The sequence below is a fragment of the Choloepus didactylus genome, chromosome 6 (assembly GCF_015220235.1).
Source record: "Choloepus didactylus isolate mChoDid1 chromosome 6, mChoDid1.pri, whole genome shotgun sequence".
NCBI lineage: Eukaryota > Metazoa > Chordata > Mammalia > Pilosa > Megalonychidae > Choloepus > Choloepus didactylus.
In genome coordinates, this window is record NC_051312.1 from 73,926,380 (window position 1) to 73,945,705 (window position 19,326).

At 34.5% G+C, this 19,326-nt stretch overlaps 1 protein-coding gene across 6 annotated transcripts in view; it reads left to right on the top strand.

Annotated features, from left to right (window-relative positions):
- Positions 1 to 19,326, top strand: part of STK33 (serine/threonine kinase 33) — a 258,645-nt gene that overhangs the window by 127,604 nt on the left and 111,715 nt on the right. For 2 of the 6 annotated variants that reach the window (XM_037840722.1, XM_037840723.1), the window contains 3 exons: positions 11,543 to 11,692; positions 12,830 to 12,943; positions 18,600 to 18,713. In XM_037840722.1, the coding sequence (XP_037696650.1) occupies positions 11,597 to 11,692; positions 12,830 to 12,943; positions 18,600 to 18,713 (324 nt within the window). In that variant the 5' untranslated portion in view covers positions 11,543 to 11,596. Of the gene's footprint in view, positions 1 to 11,312; positions 11,693 to 12,829; positions 12,944 to 18,599; positions 18,714 to 19,326 lie in introns of those variants that run through there. The other 4 variants (XM_037840721.1, XM_037840724.1, XM_037840720.1 and 1 more) reach the window with 3 other exon arrangements.

Below are 19,326 nucleotides of genomic sequence, written 5' to 3' on the forward strand. Positions count from 1 at the left end.
TTAAACATCATTTTAATGTATTTTAATACATTATACGTATATTTTTAATATACGTATTTTAATTACATATATTTTTAATATATTTTAATACATATTTTTAATTGTAGCATATAACATATATACATAGAAGTGACAATTTTCCAAATGTACTTTGACAAGTAGTTAGCAAATTTCAGAGAATATTATGAGTTACAGTCCCACAGTTTCAGTTATTTTCTTATTGTGAAATATAGCATATATACAAAAAAATAATATCTTTCAAAGTATGATTTAACAAGTAGTTATATAGGAGATTTCCAAAGTTGTTATGAATTACAGCACCATAGTTTCAGTTATTTCCTTATTGTGAAACATAACATGTATACAAAAAGGTGATAGCTTTCAAATTACAATTTAACAAGTAGCTATAGAACAAATTTCAAAGGATGCTGTTGGTTACAGTTCCATCATTTCATTTCTTTCCTCCAGCTACTCTAATACCCTAGAAACTAAGAAAAAGGAAATTATATCGAGATTCAATATTCATAATCCTTTGTTAAATTCCATCTTGTCTGTTTCTACCCCTTCCTCTAGTTTAATCACTTTCCCGATCTTCAGGGATGTCTAGGCAGTGACCACCCTAACTTGTTCATGTTGATAAAGAGTGTTGATTTTATTAGGAAAGGGGGCACATCTGGTTGATATTCTTGAAGAGGCTATTTAACATTTAACATTTAAAAAATCTCTGGAATAATGTAAGTTTTAAATATATTATAAATCATTTTATAAGACCACACAGATCCATTTCCCTAATCATACCTGTAACAGAAATAATAAACAAGTGCTGGTCTCCTTTAATATTTAATGCTAGGATCTAGAGAGCTCATTTGGCTCCTTTCTAGACTGTTATGAAACAAGCAAGTAAAAATCAAATATTCATTCATTCAGCTTGGTCTGCGTAATGTTGGATAATCCATGAGATGTTTTTTTTCTTCACTTGAATAGAACACATTTTTTACTGAATTGACTGACTGTTTAGGTTCCTTCTAGACACAGTCTTAGCAAAGAAAACTAAAAAATTGCTTTTGGGGAAGAAAACTGTAGCTATTTATATCTCCTAAAGCTGTTATTGTGTTCATTTTCTTGAGGAAATTGCTATGAATGTATCTTCTAGGGCCAATATGTAGAGACCTTTTTATGCTCAAATAAAAGCTCAGAGAATTTCAGTATCAGAGTTGCTTCATTGACTTTTCTTAGTTTTAAAAATAAAATGAAAAACCTGTAGCCAAGGGAAAACTCATGTATTAGTTAAATACTGTCATGATTAAAACTTATTTTATATAATATGATATATAATATATAATGTATAATATAATTTCATATAGTACCTATATGAGTCCAGTCTTTGGGCACACAAAAAAACTATTACATTAGAAGCTTCCTTGATTTTCTTATATATCCTTTTATACCTAAAGTCCTGTTTAAACCTTATTTCCGGAGCCTATATGTGAAGAGCTATTCATCTTTTCTGTTTACATAAATATATATTAAGTTTGCCATATTTGGTTGATTTTATGCTTCTAAAATATGAAGGACATCATTTGGCCTGTTAGGTTTTTTTTAGTAACAGATTTTTCAGGTCAAGTCATAAATGAGAAAGAAAGAAATGTGAGTAGGCAATTGTTCTATTTTGGTTTTTGTTTAAGCTAAAATAAAGAATTCAGCCTGCCAAAAAGAAATTAAATTTGAAATCTAATTCTTGTCAGGAAATTTTTTTAAGGCAGTTTTTTTTAGATATATTCACACACCATACAAACCATCCAAAGTGTATAATCACTGGGTTACCGTATCATCACATAGTTGTTGATACAACCCCATGATCAATTTTATGCCATTTTCATTACAACAGTAAGGAAATAAAAATAAGAAAGAAAACCTAAATCCTCCCATGCCTTTATCCCCCCTATTGTTGACCCATAGTATTGGTGTAGTAAATTTGTTACTGTTGATGAAAGTATTAAAATATTACTGAACTATAGTCCATAGTTTTCAATAGGTACATTTTTCTCCATAAATCCCTCTATTATGAACTCCTAGTAGTGTATACATTTGTTCTAGTTCATGAAAGGACTTTTTAATATTTGTACAGTTAATCACAGTTTTTGTCCACCACAAGATTCACTGTTATACATTCCCATGTTTTAACCTCCAACTTTCCTTCTGGTGATACATATTACTCTAAACTTATCCTTTCCACCACATTTGCACACCATTCAGCACTGTTAATTATTCTCACAATAACTTGCTACCATCACCTCTGTCCATGTACAAGTGTTTAAGTTCAACCTAGTTAAACATTTGGCACATATCTAGCAACAACTCCCCATTCTTTAGCCTCATTCTGTATCTATATAAATCCTATATTTTCTGTCTATGAGTTTACATATTATAATTAATTCATATCAGTGAGATCATAAAATATTTGTCCTTTTGTGTCTGACTTATTTCACTTAACTTGATGTCCTCAAGGTTCATTCACGTTTCATGTGCTTTGGGACTTCATTCCTCCTTACTGCTGAATAATATTCCATAGTATGTATATACCACATTTTGTTTATCTGTTCATCTGTTGATAGATACTTAGGTTGTTTCCATCTTTTGGTAATTGTGAATAATGCTGCCATAAACATTGGTGTTCAGATGTCTGTTCATGTCCTTGCTTTGATATCTTCTGGGTATATCCCAAGTAGCGGGATTGCTGGGTCGTAAGGCAACTCTGTACTTAGCTTTCTGAGGAACCACCAAACTGTCCTTCACAGTGGCTGTAGCATTTCATATTCTTACCAGCAGTGAATAAGTGTTCCAGTTTCTACACATCTTCTCCAACACTTGTAGTTTTCTGTGTCTTTAATAGTGGCCATTCTAGTAGGTGTGAGATGATATCTCATGATTTTGATTTGCATTTCCCTAATAGCTAGTGAAGCTGAACATCTTTTCATGTGCTTTTTAGCCATCTTTATTTCCTGGATATCAAACCCTTATTGGATATGTGGTTTCCAAATATTTTCTACCATTGAGTCGGTTGCCTTTTCACCCTTTTGACAGAGTCCTTTGAAGTACTGAAGTATTTGATTTTGAGTAATTCCCATTTATCTATTTTTTCTTTTGTTACTTGTGCTTTGGGTGGATAGTCTAAGAAACTACCACCTATCACTATTCCTTGGAGATGTTTCCCTACATTTTCTTCTAGGAGTTTTATGATATAGGTTCTTATATTTAGGTCTTTGATCCATTTTGAGTTAATTTTTGCTTACGGTGCGAGATAGGGGTCGTCTTTCATTCTTTTGGTTATGGATATCCTGTTCTCCCAACACCATTTATTGAACAGACTGTTCTGTTCTCGTTGAGTGGACTTGGGAACCTTGTCAAAAATCAATTGACCATGGATCTGAAGGTCTATTTCTGGACTCTTAATTCAATTCCATTGATCTATATGTCTATCTTTGTGCTAGCATCATTCTGTTTTGACCACTGTGGCTTTATAATATGCTTTAAAGTCAGGAAGCATGAAACCTCCCACTTCATTCTTCTTTTTCAAGAAGTTTTTAGCTATTCCAGGCCCCTTATCCTTACAAATAAAATAATTAGCTTTTCCATTTCTGCAGAATGTCTTGTAGTTTTCTGTGTACAGTTCCTTTACATCCTTGATTAAGTATTTCCTAAATACTTGATTCTTTTAGTTGCTATTCTAAATGGAATGTTTTTCTTGATTACCTCCTCTGATAGCTCGTTGCTAGTGTATAGAAACACCATTGATTTTTGTGTGTTGATCTTGTATCCTTCTGCCTTGCTGAACTCATTAGCTCAAGTAGCTTTGTTGTCATTTTTTTCACAATTTTCTAAATATCAGATCTGCAAATGCTGACAGTTTTACTTCTTCCTTTCCAATTTGGATGCCTTTTATTTCTTTTTTCCTGCCTAATTTCTCTAGCTAGAACTTCTAGCTCAATGTTGAATAGCAGTGGTGACAGTGTGCATCCTTATCTTAGAGGGAAACCATTCAGTCTTTTACCATGGAGTATGATGTTAGCTGTGGGTTTTTCATATATGCCCTTTATAATGTTGAGGAAGTTTCCTTCAATTTGAATTGTTTTTATCATGGAAGGATGCTGAATTTTGTCAAGTGCCTTTTCTGTATCCATCGAGATGATCATGTGGTTTTTTTTTCCTTTTTGATTTGTTAATGTGGTGTATTACACTAATTGACTTTCTAGTGTTGAGCCACCCTTGCATACCTGAGATAAAACCCCCTTGGTCATGGTGTATAAGTCTTCTAATATGCTGTTGAATTCAATTTGCAAATATCCTGTTGAGGATTTTTGCACCTCTATTCATTAGAGATTGGTCTGAAGTTTTCTTATAGTATCTTCATCTGGTTTTGGTATTAGGGTAATGTTGGCTTCATAGAATGTTAGGTAGTGTTCCCTCTTCTTCAAGTTTTTGGAAGAATTTGAGCAGGAATGGTGTTAATTTTCCTTGGAATGCTTGATAAAATTCACCTGGGAAGCCATCTGGCCCTGGACTTTTCTTTGTTGTAGGCTTTTTATGACTGATTCAATCTCTTGTGATTTTGTTTGTTGAGGTCTTCTATTTCTTCTTGAATCAGTGTAGGCTGTTCTAAGAAAGCTGTTTCTAGGAAGTTGTCCATTTCATCTAAGTTGTCTAGTTTTTTAATTTCTTTGGGGTCTGTGGTAATGACCCTACTCTTATTGCTGATTTTATTTTCTGCTTCTCTCTTTTCATCTTTGTCAGTCTAGCTAAGGGTTTGTAGATTTTATTGATTTTCTCAAAGAACAAACCTTTCATTTTTTTATTCTCTCTCTTTTTTTTAATTCTCCATCTCATTGATTTCTGCTCTAATCTTTGTTATTTCTTTCCTTCTACTTGCTTTGGGAATAGTTTGCTATTCTTATTCCAGTTTCTCCAGGTGTTAGGTGAGGTTATTGGTTTTAGCTCTTTCTTCCTTTTTAATGTAGGCATTTAGGGCTATAAATTTCCCTCTCAGCATTGCCTTTGCTGCATCCCATTAGTTTCTTTTTCATTTTTAAAAATTTTATCCATTCAGAAGTATTTTATTCATGTACAATCATGTATATGTCTTTTAAATGCAATTTTATTGATATATATTCATATACCATACAGTCATCCAAAGTTGACAATCAGTTGTTCACAGTATCATCATAAAGTTGTGCATTCATCATCACAATCAATTTTTGAACATTTTCATTACTCCAAAAAATAAAAAATATGAATAAAATAAAAGTAAAAAAGAGCACCCAAAACTTCCTATACCTTCTGTCCTCCCCATTATCCATTTACTTTTTGTCCCCAGTTTTCTACTCATCTGTCTGTACACTGGATGAAGGGAGTGTGAGCCACAAGGTTTTCACAATCACATAGTCACACTGTATAAGCGATATAGTTATACACTCATCTTTAAGAATCAAGGCTACTGGGTTGCAGTTAAACAGTTTCAGGAATTTCCTTTTAGCTGTTCTAATAGACTAAAAACTAAAAAGGGATATCTGTAGCCCAGGAGTTTGGGGCTGTAGTGCGCTATGGTTATCAGGTGTCTGCACTAAGTTCAGCATCAGTATGGTGACCTCCCGGGAGTGGGGGACCATCAGGTTGCCTAAGGAGGGGTGAACTGGCCCAGGTCAGAAATGGAGCAGGTTGAAGCTCCTGTACTGTCTTTTGATTGGGGAGTTTAACCATTAATAACATTCAAAGTTATTACTGTAAATGTAGTTCTTAATTCAGTTATTACTGTAAAGGTAGTTCTTATCTTTTGGTTTTTATTTGTCAGATATATTGTTTCTCTCTCTTTTTATTCTTTAAGTTATCCGTAATAATACTCTTCAATTCTGTACCCTCCTCCAGACCTCTCTTTCCTGTCCCTTCTTTTCAGCAGGCAGCACTCCCTTTAGTAGTTCTCATGGGGCCTGTCCCATATTAATGAACTCTCTCAGCTTCTGTTTATCTGTGATTATTTTAAACTCTCCCTCATTTCTGAAGGACAGCTTTACTGGATAGAGAATTCATGGCTGGCTATTTTTCTCTTTCAGTATCTTAAATATATCATACTACCGCCTTCTTGCCTCCATGGTGTTTAATGAGAAATCAGCATTTAGTCTTATTTGGCTTCCCTAGTATATGGTGAATTACTTTTCTCTTGCAGCTTTCATAATTTTCTCCTTCTCTTTGGCATTTTATAGTCTGATTAGTATGTGTCTTGGAGTGGGTCTATTCGGATCTATTCTGTTTGGAGTATGTTGGGCCTCTTGGATTTGCATATTTATGTCATTTATAAGAGATGGCATATTTTCAGCCATTATTTCTTTGAATATTCTTTCTGGCCTTTTTCCTTCTCTTCTCCTTCTGGGTCACCCATGATACATACGGTTGTATGCTTTGTGTTGTCAGTCAATTCCCTGAGGCCCTGATCAAATTTTTCCATTTTTTTCTCCATTTGTTATTTTGTCTGTTTGAATTTGGTTGATCTGTCTTCTAGCCCGCTGATTCTTTCTTCTGCCTCTTCAAATCTGCTGTTGTATGTCTCCAGTATATTTTAAATTTCATCTATAGTGTCTTTTATTTCCATAATGCCTGTCATTTTTCTATGTACTCTTTCAAATTCTTCTTTATGATCCTCTAGTATCTTCTTAATATCCTTTATCTCTTTCTGCACATTTTCCTTCATTTATTTCTGTTGATTTGGGGGATTTGCACAGCTTTGATTAGTTGTTCCAGATTCTGTGTCTCCTTCAACTTTTTTGTTTGTTCCTTTGACTGGGCCATTTCTTCTTGTATTTTAGTATGCCTTGTGATTTTTTGCTGAATATCTAGTCATCTCATTACCTTGATGGGTCTGTTCTGAAGGTTGGTTTCTCTCACTTGTAGGATTTAATTGTTGCCTGGGTTTGTATTAGGGCACTGCTTTGACAGTTGGGTTGTCAGTATTTCTCAGCCAAAACAGGGCTGGGTACCAGTGCATGGGGTATAAACCCACTCTGATGGGCCTGGGATAGGGTCTGGAGAGGCTCTGAAAAGTCCTGAAGTTTCCTTGCACTTTCTGGCCTGCCCTGCAGATGGCACTGTTCAGTGATTTAATTGTCCTCAGAAGCTGTTTACCTTCTGGAGCCTAGCAGCATCTGACCAGGAGGGCCTGAAATTGTAGGATTCCTGTTTTCTCATTTCGCCGGCCAAAGTGTGGCTCAGTGTGGGGCTGTGAACCCACTTTACTTGTGGCAGAGGATTCCCCCAGTTGCCCCAGTCAGCAGCTGCCCCCCCAGGGAAGTATCTGGCTTCCCACTGCTATTTTCCTCAAGGGTGGGAGATGGGCACCAGGACCTACAATGGAAATACAGTCTCTGTCCATGTTTTCTCAGACTCTTTGTTCCTCACTGGCCAGAGCCTTGAAATGTCCTCCCCTGTCCCCCGGGTCCCCAAACAGTTGATTCTGACAGCTTCTGCCTGGGTACTTACTGCTTTGGGGAAAAATTCTGCCCTTCCCTCCCTAAGCCTCCATTTTGGAAACTCCGTCTTGTTGCTCTTTTTTATTCCATCCTCCCCAACAGCTTAAGTCTTGCTATGGGTCCCTGTGGGCTTGGTTCTCTGTGTTTGGATACAGGTGGGACTCTGTCTCACTGCTGTGAGAGATTTTATAGTCTGTGTCCAAGGTTGGAGGGATCCCAGCTGCTGCCTTTAGGACCAAGCTGCATGGGACAGAGTGAGGAGAAGAGAAGAGGACCAGCTGGTCTGGGACAGAAGTTTCTTACCTGATGTTTTTCACTTTCTTTGATTTAGCGTTTGTGGGATCCTTCTCCAGTCTATACCTTTCTTCAGAGTTTTGTACAAGTGAGAATTGTCCTTATTTTCACTGAATCTCTGGGGAGAGGTTTTCAGTAGCTGTTTATGATGCCATGTTGATGATGTCACTCTTCTTGTTAGGAAATTTTGCATGCAACTATTCAACCCATTGTTTTAGAATTTCTGTGGTAAGAAAGTAGAACATTACTTTGGCAAGTGTAGTGCTTGGTAGGTTGCAGAGGAGAAATGAAACTCCTCAGTGTGTAATAGGAACTCCTATATTCTCTGAATATAGCTACCACATACTTTTAAGTCAATTGATAAATCAGAAACTGGAGCAAGAACGCATTCTGAAGTCTATATCACTGTCATTGATATTATGATATGATTTATTGAGAAATTGATGAAAACTTGAGATGCTTTCTTTACAAAAGCTATGGAAAGAATAATTGTTTCTAGACATACAAAAATCCATCTTAAAAATTTGAAATTTAATAAAGAGTCCCTCAAAAATTTGTAGAAAAAGATATTTTGTAAAACTTTAAGGATTCAGTAAACATGCTTTTAGGAATGCTATTTATAATGAAGGAACTCAGCTATAGCTTAAATGTTCCCTTATATTATGAATACTTCCTCCAGTTCCTAATAAAAGTAATATAAAATCAGTATTTTTAATGAATGCACAAAATGATGCCTTACACATCTGACATGGGATTTTTCTACACCTGCAGAGAGAAAGCACTAGTTTTCCTAATTGGAAAGATTCTTATTTGCAGATCTACTCCACTGCTCTGAGTCGTTGTTGGTTATAAGCTTTATGTTTAACTTGAAATGCAAAGAATTTTCTTTCAGGCTTGAAGTGCAATCATTTTGAAAAATGTATGTTGGTACATTTTGAGTTTTGTCTTGCCGCTTATACTTGAAAAACAAGGCCAAATATTTGAAGGAGGTTGTGTGTGTGTGTGTGTGTAGTGGCATCAATTGCATTATTTTTTCATCTGCCTGTCTGGAGGGTACTTTGTATACACCTTTCCCATGCTCACCATTGTGAATTTTCATCGTAACAGAGGCATTAATGCCCGTCTTTACCAACACTTTGATGAAAAGTCACACTTACTGGGCTGACTTGTCCAGTGTTTCTATCTAAAATTCTTAGGATACACTGTATACATAACTTGGGGAAGTAAAAGTACAGCATTTAGGATTTTTTCATCTATACACAAATGAGATTGGCCTGTGGATACCCCTTACATCCCCCTTTTGTATCACTGTCATGGTCATATTTGATTATTCTAACATAATGATATGAATTCAGTGGCATTCCATTGCTCTAAACATTTTAGATGGGAATCATCTGCTCCCTAAAAGTAAGAAAGAACTCTGCCATAAAACTTCCTGAGTAAAATAAGTACTATGAAGAAAACTAGGATAAGTAGACAGAGTGAGTGGTCTGTTTTTGTATATGAGTAGATAGGAAAGGTCTCTCAAATGAACAAAAACCACAATGAAGTGATGGGGCAAGCCATGTAAATATCCTAGGTAGAGGATGCTGGAAGGGCAAAAGCCATGAATTGGGCACGTGCTTGGCATATTCTGGGAGTAGCAAGGAGACTAGTGTATCTAGAGCAAAGGGGAAAGTGTTAAGATATAAAAGATATACAATCTGAGAGGTAGTGAGAGGTCAGTTTATTTAGGGCTTTATAAGTAAAATTCAGCAAAACATGCATTTCTTTGTCATTTCTGTTCATCTTAGATTTTGTTCCTTAATCATGTTTTTCTGTCTTTTTTTATTTGACTACTCACTTAGTATATTTTTATCCTTTTTTTCAATTTTTAATAAAGGTTCAAGAATAGAAATTTTCTTCTGAGTACAGCTGTGACTGCATTCTGTAAGCTTCATGACGATAAGTCACATGACCATCCCTATTTGCAAGGGAGGCCAGGAGATTTAGGTTTGTAGTGAGCACATTGCTACCCTGAACAAAATCAGGATTCTGTTACTAAGGAAGAATGGCGGAGTGAATATTGGATAAGCTACTAGCAATATCATTCATAAAATCCTATGGGCGCAGCAGGTTTTCCTATAGATTCCATTGCAAAATGGAAAGATACCAAATTTATTTTGTGAAACTAACCATAATCCTGTATAAAACCTGACAAATATGGCTGAAAAGGAAAATTGTAGTCCAGTTTCACTTTTGAATATAATTGTGAAAATTTTAAATAAAATACAAACACATCAAATTAAAAGACTCATTCATTATGATCAAGTAGGGGTCATCCTATAAATGCAAGAATGCTTTAATACTAGGAAAGCTTTTAATTCAAAAAACATTTCAAAAGATCCAAAAAGGAAAAAAAAAATGACAATCTCAATAGATAAGGATTTGATGGAAGTCAGCACCCGTTTCTGATTAGAAAACCAGATATTTCTCTAATTAAATAAAGATATCTAACTTCCTATTTTGATTAAGTTTATTTGGATTCAAAGGATGAATATATATTCCATGTGTCACCAGCCTGTCAGCTTATGACTGCAAAATGTACTTAAAAATATCTGAAATAGTATGTCACAAACCATAATGCACTTCTGGAATTCCTCAAGATACTGCCTTATATGTACTGCAGAACACAGTCCTTCATTTCCTTGGCTTGGGTCTTACCATCTTGCCACCACACAGCTGCCTATGTCCCTATTTAGGTTGACTCTGCTGGGCATACATCTTCTATGCCAAGGGAAAAATAGCACCTGCAAGTTCCTATTTCTGATATACAACTATAAAAATAAGGATACTTCTAATATCGTCTTTGAACTTCTAGAATTAGTTTTATAAAATCAGTTTATCTACTTCTTGTGAAATGTGTCATGGTAATTTGCTCTAATAGTAAATAGACTAAGGTTTAAAGTTTGAAACCACAGTAATGCATGTTTTAGAGTATTTCTAAAATTTTTTGACTATAATCCACCTTAAGAAATACATTTTATACTGTGATCAAATATACACATGTACATTATATGCACATATATCTATATAATTGAAATAAAAGTTTCATAAAACTTACCAAGGGTCTATGCAAAGTACTCGGTTATCTATTCTGTTCTAATTCACTAAAAAATTGATGTCAGCCCACCAAATCAATTTCATCACCCACTGGTGGTAGTGAGCTGCAGCTGATAAAACGCTGTTAGACCATGCATTTTAGCAGTTTTATGGTACTGAATAGAGAAGGCGATTCTTTTAATTGTAAAGAAAATAAAGTATCTGATTTCAAGAATTTCATTTTGAATGATGAGAATCCATTGATTTTTAGAAATGATACTTCCCAATTTCATTATAAAGATTAACTTTTCATGTCTAGGTAGAATGCTTCTGGTACTAATTGCTAGTTTTTCTCTGATTTCTAGGAGGGTAGTAAGATAAGAAAGATAATTTTCTGAATGTTGATTTCTTTTCTTTCTGCAGCTCTCACGTGTGAATATGAATCTAGTGCCTCATTAACCTAAGGACCTTACCAATTGGAAGTTACAGTTTTTTCCATCATCTTATCTTATCCTTTTTGGTCTGGTTCTCTTCCTCAAACAGTGGAAATACCTTTTTTTCCAAGTTGCATTTTTTACAGAGTTAAGCAAATGGCTGAGAGTGGCTTGGATACAAAAACCATAAAATGCCCCATCTGTTCATCTGTTATTCAGAAGGATGCGCTTCATGTATGTTCCTGTAAAAGAAGAATTTCTCCCATTTCAGTGATGGAAATGTCAGCTCCATCAAGCATTGGTAGTTCAGAATATATGGTTTTTCCAGTGGAAAATGCCACCAGGGACCTTAACTCTGGGAAAGATTTGGTAAATATCAAAGATTCTACATCTCAGCCCAAGTTGATATCCCATTCCTTAATCCCATCCCTAGTTTCATTCACTTTCCCTGGCCCCTTGTCAGATAATTCATTACCTTTCCAGCTATTAAAGGAATATTTCTTTTTCACAGAAGAGGTGAACAAAGTTGGTTAGTAACTTCTTTTATTAATATTCCTAACCATTGCCCAAATTAATAATTTCTCAGAATCCTGAATAATTATGACTATTAGTCTAGCTTCTTTCTTTCCTGTTTTTGATTTATACAGAAATAGATTAGTTTTCAACTTGAATTAAATGTGAATTATTGAGCGTTTTCTTCAACTTGATGCAGAATGAGATTTATGATTGAGGTTAAACATAAAGTAGTCATGGTTTTATTATTTAAGACCATTCCTGGTTATCACAATGGAATATCAAATATACTTTACAAAATTGATTTATTAGTTAAAAACAATCCATAACCACCCAGTTGTACTGATTTGAGTATATTCACCTTTATAAAAAAGAGGCACTGTGGAAGACTGTGGTTGATAGAGCATAGCTTTGGAGACAGAGAGCAGTAAGTTAAAAAAATTAATGTTCTCTGCCCTTATAGTTGTACCTTTTTTACACATCTTCCCCCAGCCATTACTTTGCTGATTTGTATAGTATACTTATAGTGTAGTATATTATTGCTGTATAGAGGTCTCTGGGTGAGTTTTTACTACATTATTTTCATTAGAAGCGTATTTTTGAATGCCTGGTCAGTAATTTTTAATGTATAACCTATTCAAGATAATTGTTACATTTTTAAACAAAGGTGTTTGAGAAAGCTATGAAGTTGTCTTCTCTGGTGATATTAAAGAATTGGCTAAGTTCTGATAAATTTGCTGTGCAGATTATCAGAGAGACTTGCCTGAATTCAGGGGATTGGTCTGGATGACTTATTTGAGATCTCTTTTAGCCTAATGATCTAATGAATTGTATTGGGTTTAGAATTTGAAAAAGATAGTAAACTATCTCGTACACAGAAAATATTATGGTATACATGAAAGATTTATTGGATTGTCTAAAAAAAGAATCTTGCTTTGTCAACAGGAATATTCTGTTTTAAAGTTAATTTTTAAAATTCCTTTCTGATCCAAGCTTTCAAAAGCCTCAAATGTCGAGAAAAAACCGTCTCAACAACAATGGGCTCGCGGTAATTTTACAGAAGGCAAAGTTCCTCACATACGAATGGATGATGGAGCTACTATTCAGGTATCTAGAAAGCAAACTGAAATTATTTTTTTACCAGCTATTAGGAGTTTTCAGGTTTCTTCTCACTTAATGATTAATGGCAAAAATGATTTAAAAGTAAGTCTTTCAACCCTTTTTAGGTTCTAAAGAATTGGGGTAGCTGGTGGTGGATACCTGAAACTATCAAACTACAACCCAGAACCCATGAATCTCGAAGACAGTTGTATAAAAATGTAGCTTATGAGGGGTGACAAGGGGATTGGGAAAGCCATAAGGACCACACTCCACTTTGTCTAGTTTATGGATGAATGAGTAGAAAAATAGGGGAAGGAAACAAACAGACAAAGGTACCCAGTGTTCTTTTTTACTTCAATTGCTCTTTTTCACTCTAATTATTATTCTTGTTATTCTTGTGTGTGTGCTAATGAAGGTGTCAGGGATTGATTTGGGTAATGAATGTACAACTATGTAATGGTACTGTGAACAATCGAAAGTACGATTTGTTTTGTATGACTGCATGGTATATGAATATATCTCAATAAAATGAAGATTAAAAAAAAAAAAAAAAAAAAAAAGACATAATGCTGAGCAAAATAAGCCAGGCACAAAAAGAGAGATATTGTATGTTACCACTAATGTGAATTCTGTGAAAAATGTACAATGTTTTATACTGTAGAATGTAGGGGACCTAGAGATACCAATTAGTGGAGGGGGAATGATAATCTAATAAGAACAGATAAACTATGGAGGGTAATCTCAATGTTATGGGAATGCTCAGGAATGATTATGGTTTGTAAACTTTCTTGGATATAGTAAGATCATGTTGGAAGCAATAGAGTTATTTTAGGTTTTTTTTTCTCTTATTCCTTTGTTTTCTTAGGGGTTGTTAATTTTCTTGGGGTATGGTAGGAACATGTTGGAAGCAATGTAGTTATTTTAGATTATTTGTTTTTCTTACTCCTCTGTTTGGACATGGTTTATTAATTTTCTTGGGGTATGGTAGGAACATATTGGAAGCAAAGTAATTATTTTAGGTTATTTGTTTTCCTTAATCCATTGCTTTGTTTGAAATGTTGTGGGGTTTTTTTGGTTGTTGTTTGCCTGTTTGTTTTTAATTTTTTGATAAACAAAGTTAAAAAATTGAAAAAAAATCAGTAGAAAAATGGGAGTAAAAACTAAATGACAAATAGGGTGGGATGGGGGATGGTTTGGGTATTCTCTTTTCACTTTTACTTTTTATTCTTATTCTGATTCTTTCTGATGTAAGGAAAATGTTCAGAAATAGATTGTGGTGATGAACGCATAACTATATGATCATACTGTAAACAGTTGATTGTATACCATGGATGACTGTATGGTTTGTGAATATATTTCAATAAAACTGAATTAAAAAAAAAAACAAAAAAAAAAAAACAAACAAACGAGAAGACAATCCATTTAAGTATTTTCCCATAATCAATAAGCTAAATTTTCACCTATCTAGAGTAGTAGTACAGTGCCGAGGTTAAGAGCCGGACTTCCAGATCAGGCAGTTTGGAGTCAAAGCCCAGCTCCATCACTTTCTGGCTCTGTGTTCTTGAGAAGTTACTTGATCTCTCTAAGCCTCAGTTTCCTCATTAGCAAAAGACGGTCAGGAAGGTTCTTGTAAAGAGCAAATGAGATAATGCTCAGAAAGCACATAACAGTGCATGGCACTACTATGTAAGTAGTAGATTTTTATTATTACTATTACATAAAAAAAAAAATAAAGTAAGTCTTTAAGGAAAGGAAGGAAAGAAAATGAAGAGGGAATCTGCTGTTTTCAAGTATGTCAGAGATTTTACTAAAGATAATACAGACTATTTTCTCTGTCCATAGAGGACAAAATGGACTTAAAGTAGAGGGCATTTTTATTAGACAAAACTGTTTGGTCTTCAGGTCTCGGTTGTTGTGAGGGCAATCGTGGAGTCTTTGTGTAGACCCCTTGAAGATGCAGAGAAAGACGTGAAGGTGACTTTAGAAGGTTTGGCTATTCACTTCCTTGATGACTGGAAGTGAGGCTAGAATGCCCCTTGTGGACTGCTCCATCTTTTCTAGCCTGTGATGGGATAAATACCAATATTATTCTTCCCAGTACTCTGATTGTTAAAAAAAATTAATTTAATATTAGACCATTTAATATTAGAATGCATTCATTTAACATCAAACAAGAAGAAAACCAAAAGCATTTTCACCTTTCAATTGCATTAATATTAAATCTCTAAAAATTTGTTTTAAGAGAGATTTGAAAATGTACAGGAAGTGATCAGAAAGACTTCCTGAGAAATTTTCACTTGAAAAGTTTAAACCTTTCTTTGTAAATTAAGAGGACATCATTAAAAAAAAGTTTTACTGAATTTTAACTTTAGCCATAGGAATTTTTACACAGAGAACAATATGTGTTCCTTATGAAAAATTAGGAAAATATAGATAGAAAAAGAAATTAAAAATCATCAACCAGATATAATCAATTTTAACATTTATTATCTTTCCTTTTATTTTTTTTGCACATATAAGTTTTATCCTAATTTTTCTTGTTGAAAAGGTTCATATATATACGTATTTTAGAGAAATAAGCTTCCTAGTGAGTGTTGAAGTTGAAGCTTCCCTCCTAAAATGGATAACTTGTAAAAATTTTAAACAATTCAAAAGATATAAAGAAAGTTATGATCATCCAAAGTTCTGCTACCTGTATAGTAGAATAATAAATAGCTACTCTTAATCTGATAAACATTCCAGACATCAGTGTATCACCCCCACATACCACATTTTCATAATATGATCATATCATGTATGCTTTTCACACTCTATACTATGCCATAGATGACTTTGTCTAGTCAATAAAAATAGATCTACATTATTATTTTAATAATATCCTCTTAAAATTATTAGAAACAAGAAGCCATTTTTTCTGTTATTTTCATCGCTATGTGATATCAAAGCAATTAGTTGAAAAATAAAAAGATTAGTTTATAAAAAATTAGTTGAGCAATTGGACTCTTCCTCCACCCCTTCCTCATTTTAAAAATCCTTTGTAAACAGTATTAAAATATCATGTCTCAGTTGAGACATAAGGAAAAGGAAATATAGAATGTAAGCATTGTATCATTGTTGAATCTCTTATACTTCTTAGCTGTGCTTAATGGAATTACATAAAAGAATGTTCTTGTTCATGGGAAGTACATACATGAATTATAGTGTATGTTCAAGGATGTGTGCAGCTAACTCTCATATACTCAGAAGACAGAGAAATATATGATGAATGATAGATAGGGAGGGAAAGAAATAGTGATGTGACAGCATGTTAAAGTTGGTGGATTGAGCTATCTGGGGAGGGGAGTCAGGGTATGATGGAATTCTGTGTATGGGGCTAGTATTGTTTTTGCAACTATTCATGTAACTTTGAATTTATTTCAAAATAAAATAAAAAAATATCGTGTCTATGTTTTGGTTCTATATATTTAGAAACAAAATAAAAGTTTAGTTTTTTAAATGAGAAGGAAAACTGAGTTTTGGAATTGGGATTAGTTTGTACTGTGGAAAATAAAAAGGGTAAACGACCATTTTAATTGGGTATTAAGTCATTTTACATAACATATAGTTGGAAATTGTTGCATATAAATCTAATAAAAATAAAATTTTCTTTTTTCCTATGTTCTGACTAATTATCTAAATTTTCTGACTTTGATTCTTAATATCAAGTGGTCAAATAGTGCGGGAAGAAAGGTGAGCCAAAGTGATTGCAAGACATCAAGAAAACTGTGCTTTCCTGCTCCTAAGGTTGGGCAGGATGTGCCTTGCATGACTCCAGGGGTCGCCATTCACAATATTCAAGACCATAAATCCAGAACTTCTGTTCCAGGGCTCAATTTTACCATACCTAGTCTGTCACTTCTCTCAGATATGTACACATACAGAAGGTTCCTACTTGGCTGGCTTGCTGACTAGATTTTTTGATTGATTAATTCATTTACCAATTTACTCATTCAGTCTACATTTTACACCGCTATTCGTTTTGTAATGCCTTCCTTGCCTTGCTTATATTATAGGGGAAAAATCGTAATTATCTTTTGATTTGTTCTGTCCCCATGCCAATATCAGAAGCTTCCTCTTTCATGACATTTTTCCTTAGTCTACCAATATTTTATCTCTGGTGTCTGGCTTCAGATGGGATTAAGTGTGTGTGTGTGTTTGTGTGTGTGTGTGTGTAAAACTTATGACTATGATTTATGTAATATTATCTTTTCAGTAGATTTTAAACACTGAGAAACAGGAATTATTTTTTATTCATCTTTGTAGCCACCAAAATATATACACAAGGACATATCTAAGGAAGGTTTAGCATGGAGAAGCTGATTGTTACTTTCTTGCTTTTTTTCTTTTATACCCCCATTCACTAAGCAAGCAAGTTTTCAGGGATAGGTCCTTTAAGGGATACAAAAGAATCAGCCTTCTTAAGAGCTTCTAGACCATTTTGGGAGAATAAACAAGCCAAAATATCTGTAAGCAAGTGAGTAATAGAGTTTGAGAACCAATGCATACATGCTGGGGGAAGTCAAAATAAAGGAACAATCACTATGGTACAGACTAGGCAGAAAAACCCTTCACAAAGCATGCAAATAATTGGTTGGGCACTACATCATTTCTTAAGGAAGTATAAAAGGAATATAACTAGTACAAAATGAAAAGTAACAGCTAGTTTACCTGTTGTATAGTGAAGATGTAAGTGGTCATACAGAGTAGCATCTCTGGGGGAAGACTTTGGCTGGCTCATTCAACAGGCTTTTTGATTGAATAGCATTACCTTAGCTGTTCCCTCATGGTCTGGTCCCCTGCTTGGGATCCAGAAATTCTTAACTGTTAGTGTGCTGGAGCTGATTTCAATCAGGGAGGCTGACTCCCTCCAACCAAATCCACAAGAAATGAAAATGTAAATGAGTTACCTGTTTATTGTCTTATGATGAGAAATATAACTTCTGTGAACCAGAATGCTGTTATTGGCAAGATCAGTGCATTCCCTCTTTGTAAGTAGAAGTTAAATTAAAAGCAGAAAGTTTCTTGGTCTGGATGGTGGTATTATGGGTGATTTTTAGTTTTTTCTTAGGGATTATTTATATTAAAATTTTTGTCACATCGCTTTTTCTAAAACAAAAGGAATAAACAACAAAAGCAATTTACTAGAAACAATGAAGATAAAGAAAAAGTGTTACATGGTAAGCAAGGAAGTAGTAGTTTAATGGTTAATTATTATGTGTTGGTTTTATAGTATAGTTTTCACAGATTGGGGGTAATTTTTTGGGTGACTGTATTATATGTGTACATATATAGAGTAACATTCCATTCCTCCTTTTCCTAGGAAGATATTTCATTAGTAGTATAGTTTGAAGGAGACTTATTTTTATACTTTTGAACTTTGCATATTCCTCCATTAGGATTTTTTATGGTTTTACTTCAAAGGACATTTAATGAAATTCATAAAACTCATATTTGGTTAATTAATGTGCCTTTAATACTGAAGCAAATATATAGTGTCTTCTATTTGGCTTTCCCCTGGAGCAGCACTTCTCTTCCCTTGAGTGAATATCTGTCACAATATGTGTTCATTTTTAATACCCAATGAATGGCAGAGAGAGACAAAGGGACTCTTATTTTTCCCTAGGAAATCTATACCTTTGGAAGAATATTGGGACAAGGGAGCTTTGGAATGGTCATTGAAGCTACAGACAAGGAGACAGAAACTAAGTGGGCAATTAAAAAAGTGAACAAAGACAAGGTAAGGCTTTTTATTAGCAGCATAGTCTGAAGATGCAGTGCCAGCGTAGGTGTAGGCAGGACCCCTCCCACTAACCCAGGCTGCTTCTCACCCCGAAGAACAGGGCAGGCGTTGGTCTCCTGAAGAAGATGGCCATTTCTCTAGCCTTCAGGGAAGGGACCAGTTCTTGACTCATGTAGACAAATGCTGTCTAATGGAAAAACCAAATGGAAGGATTAGCTAATTTATAACTAATGTAACCAAATATAGGTAAATTTTACCAGAGTGTGTTAAGGGCTGATCATCAGTATGTATAGCCGTAGAGCTGTGAGCTAGAGGAGATAACTTATGTAGAATTGTCCTGATGTTGTTCTAATATACTTTTCTCCTATCCACTCCTTTCATTTGATTCCCTATTTCCTGATGTTTACCTAATTTCTGTTTATTCCTTACCTGCTCTTTCAATTTTAACCACTTTTCCCCAGCTATCTACTATACTGTTTACTTGTATCTACTATATTTCTCACTGGATTTCCTCCTGGAGTGGCGAAAGACTGGGCTTCTCTTTAAGGTAGAGTCTAAGATTACTCACCTCAGGCTTTACATCTGAACATTTCAAGAATAGTGGCACCAT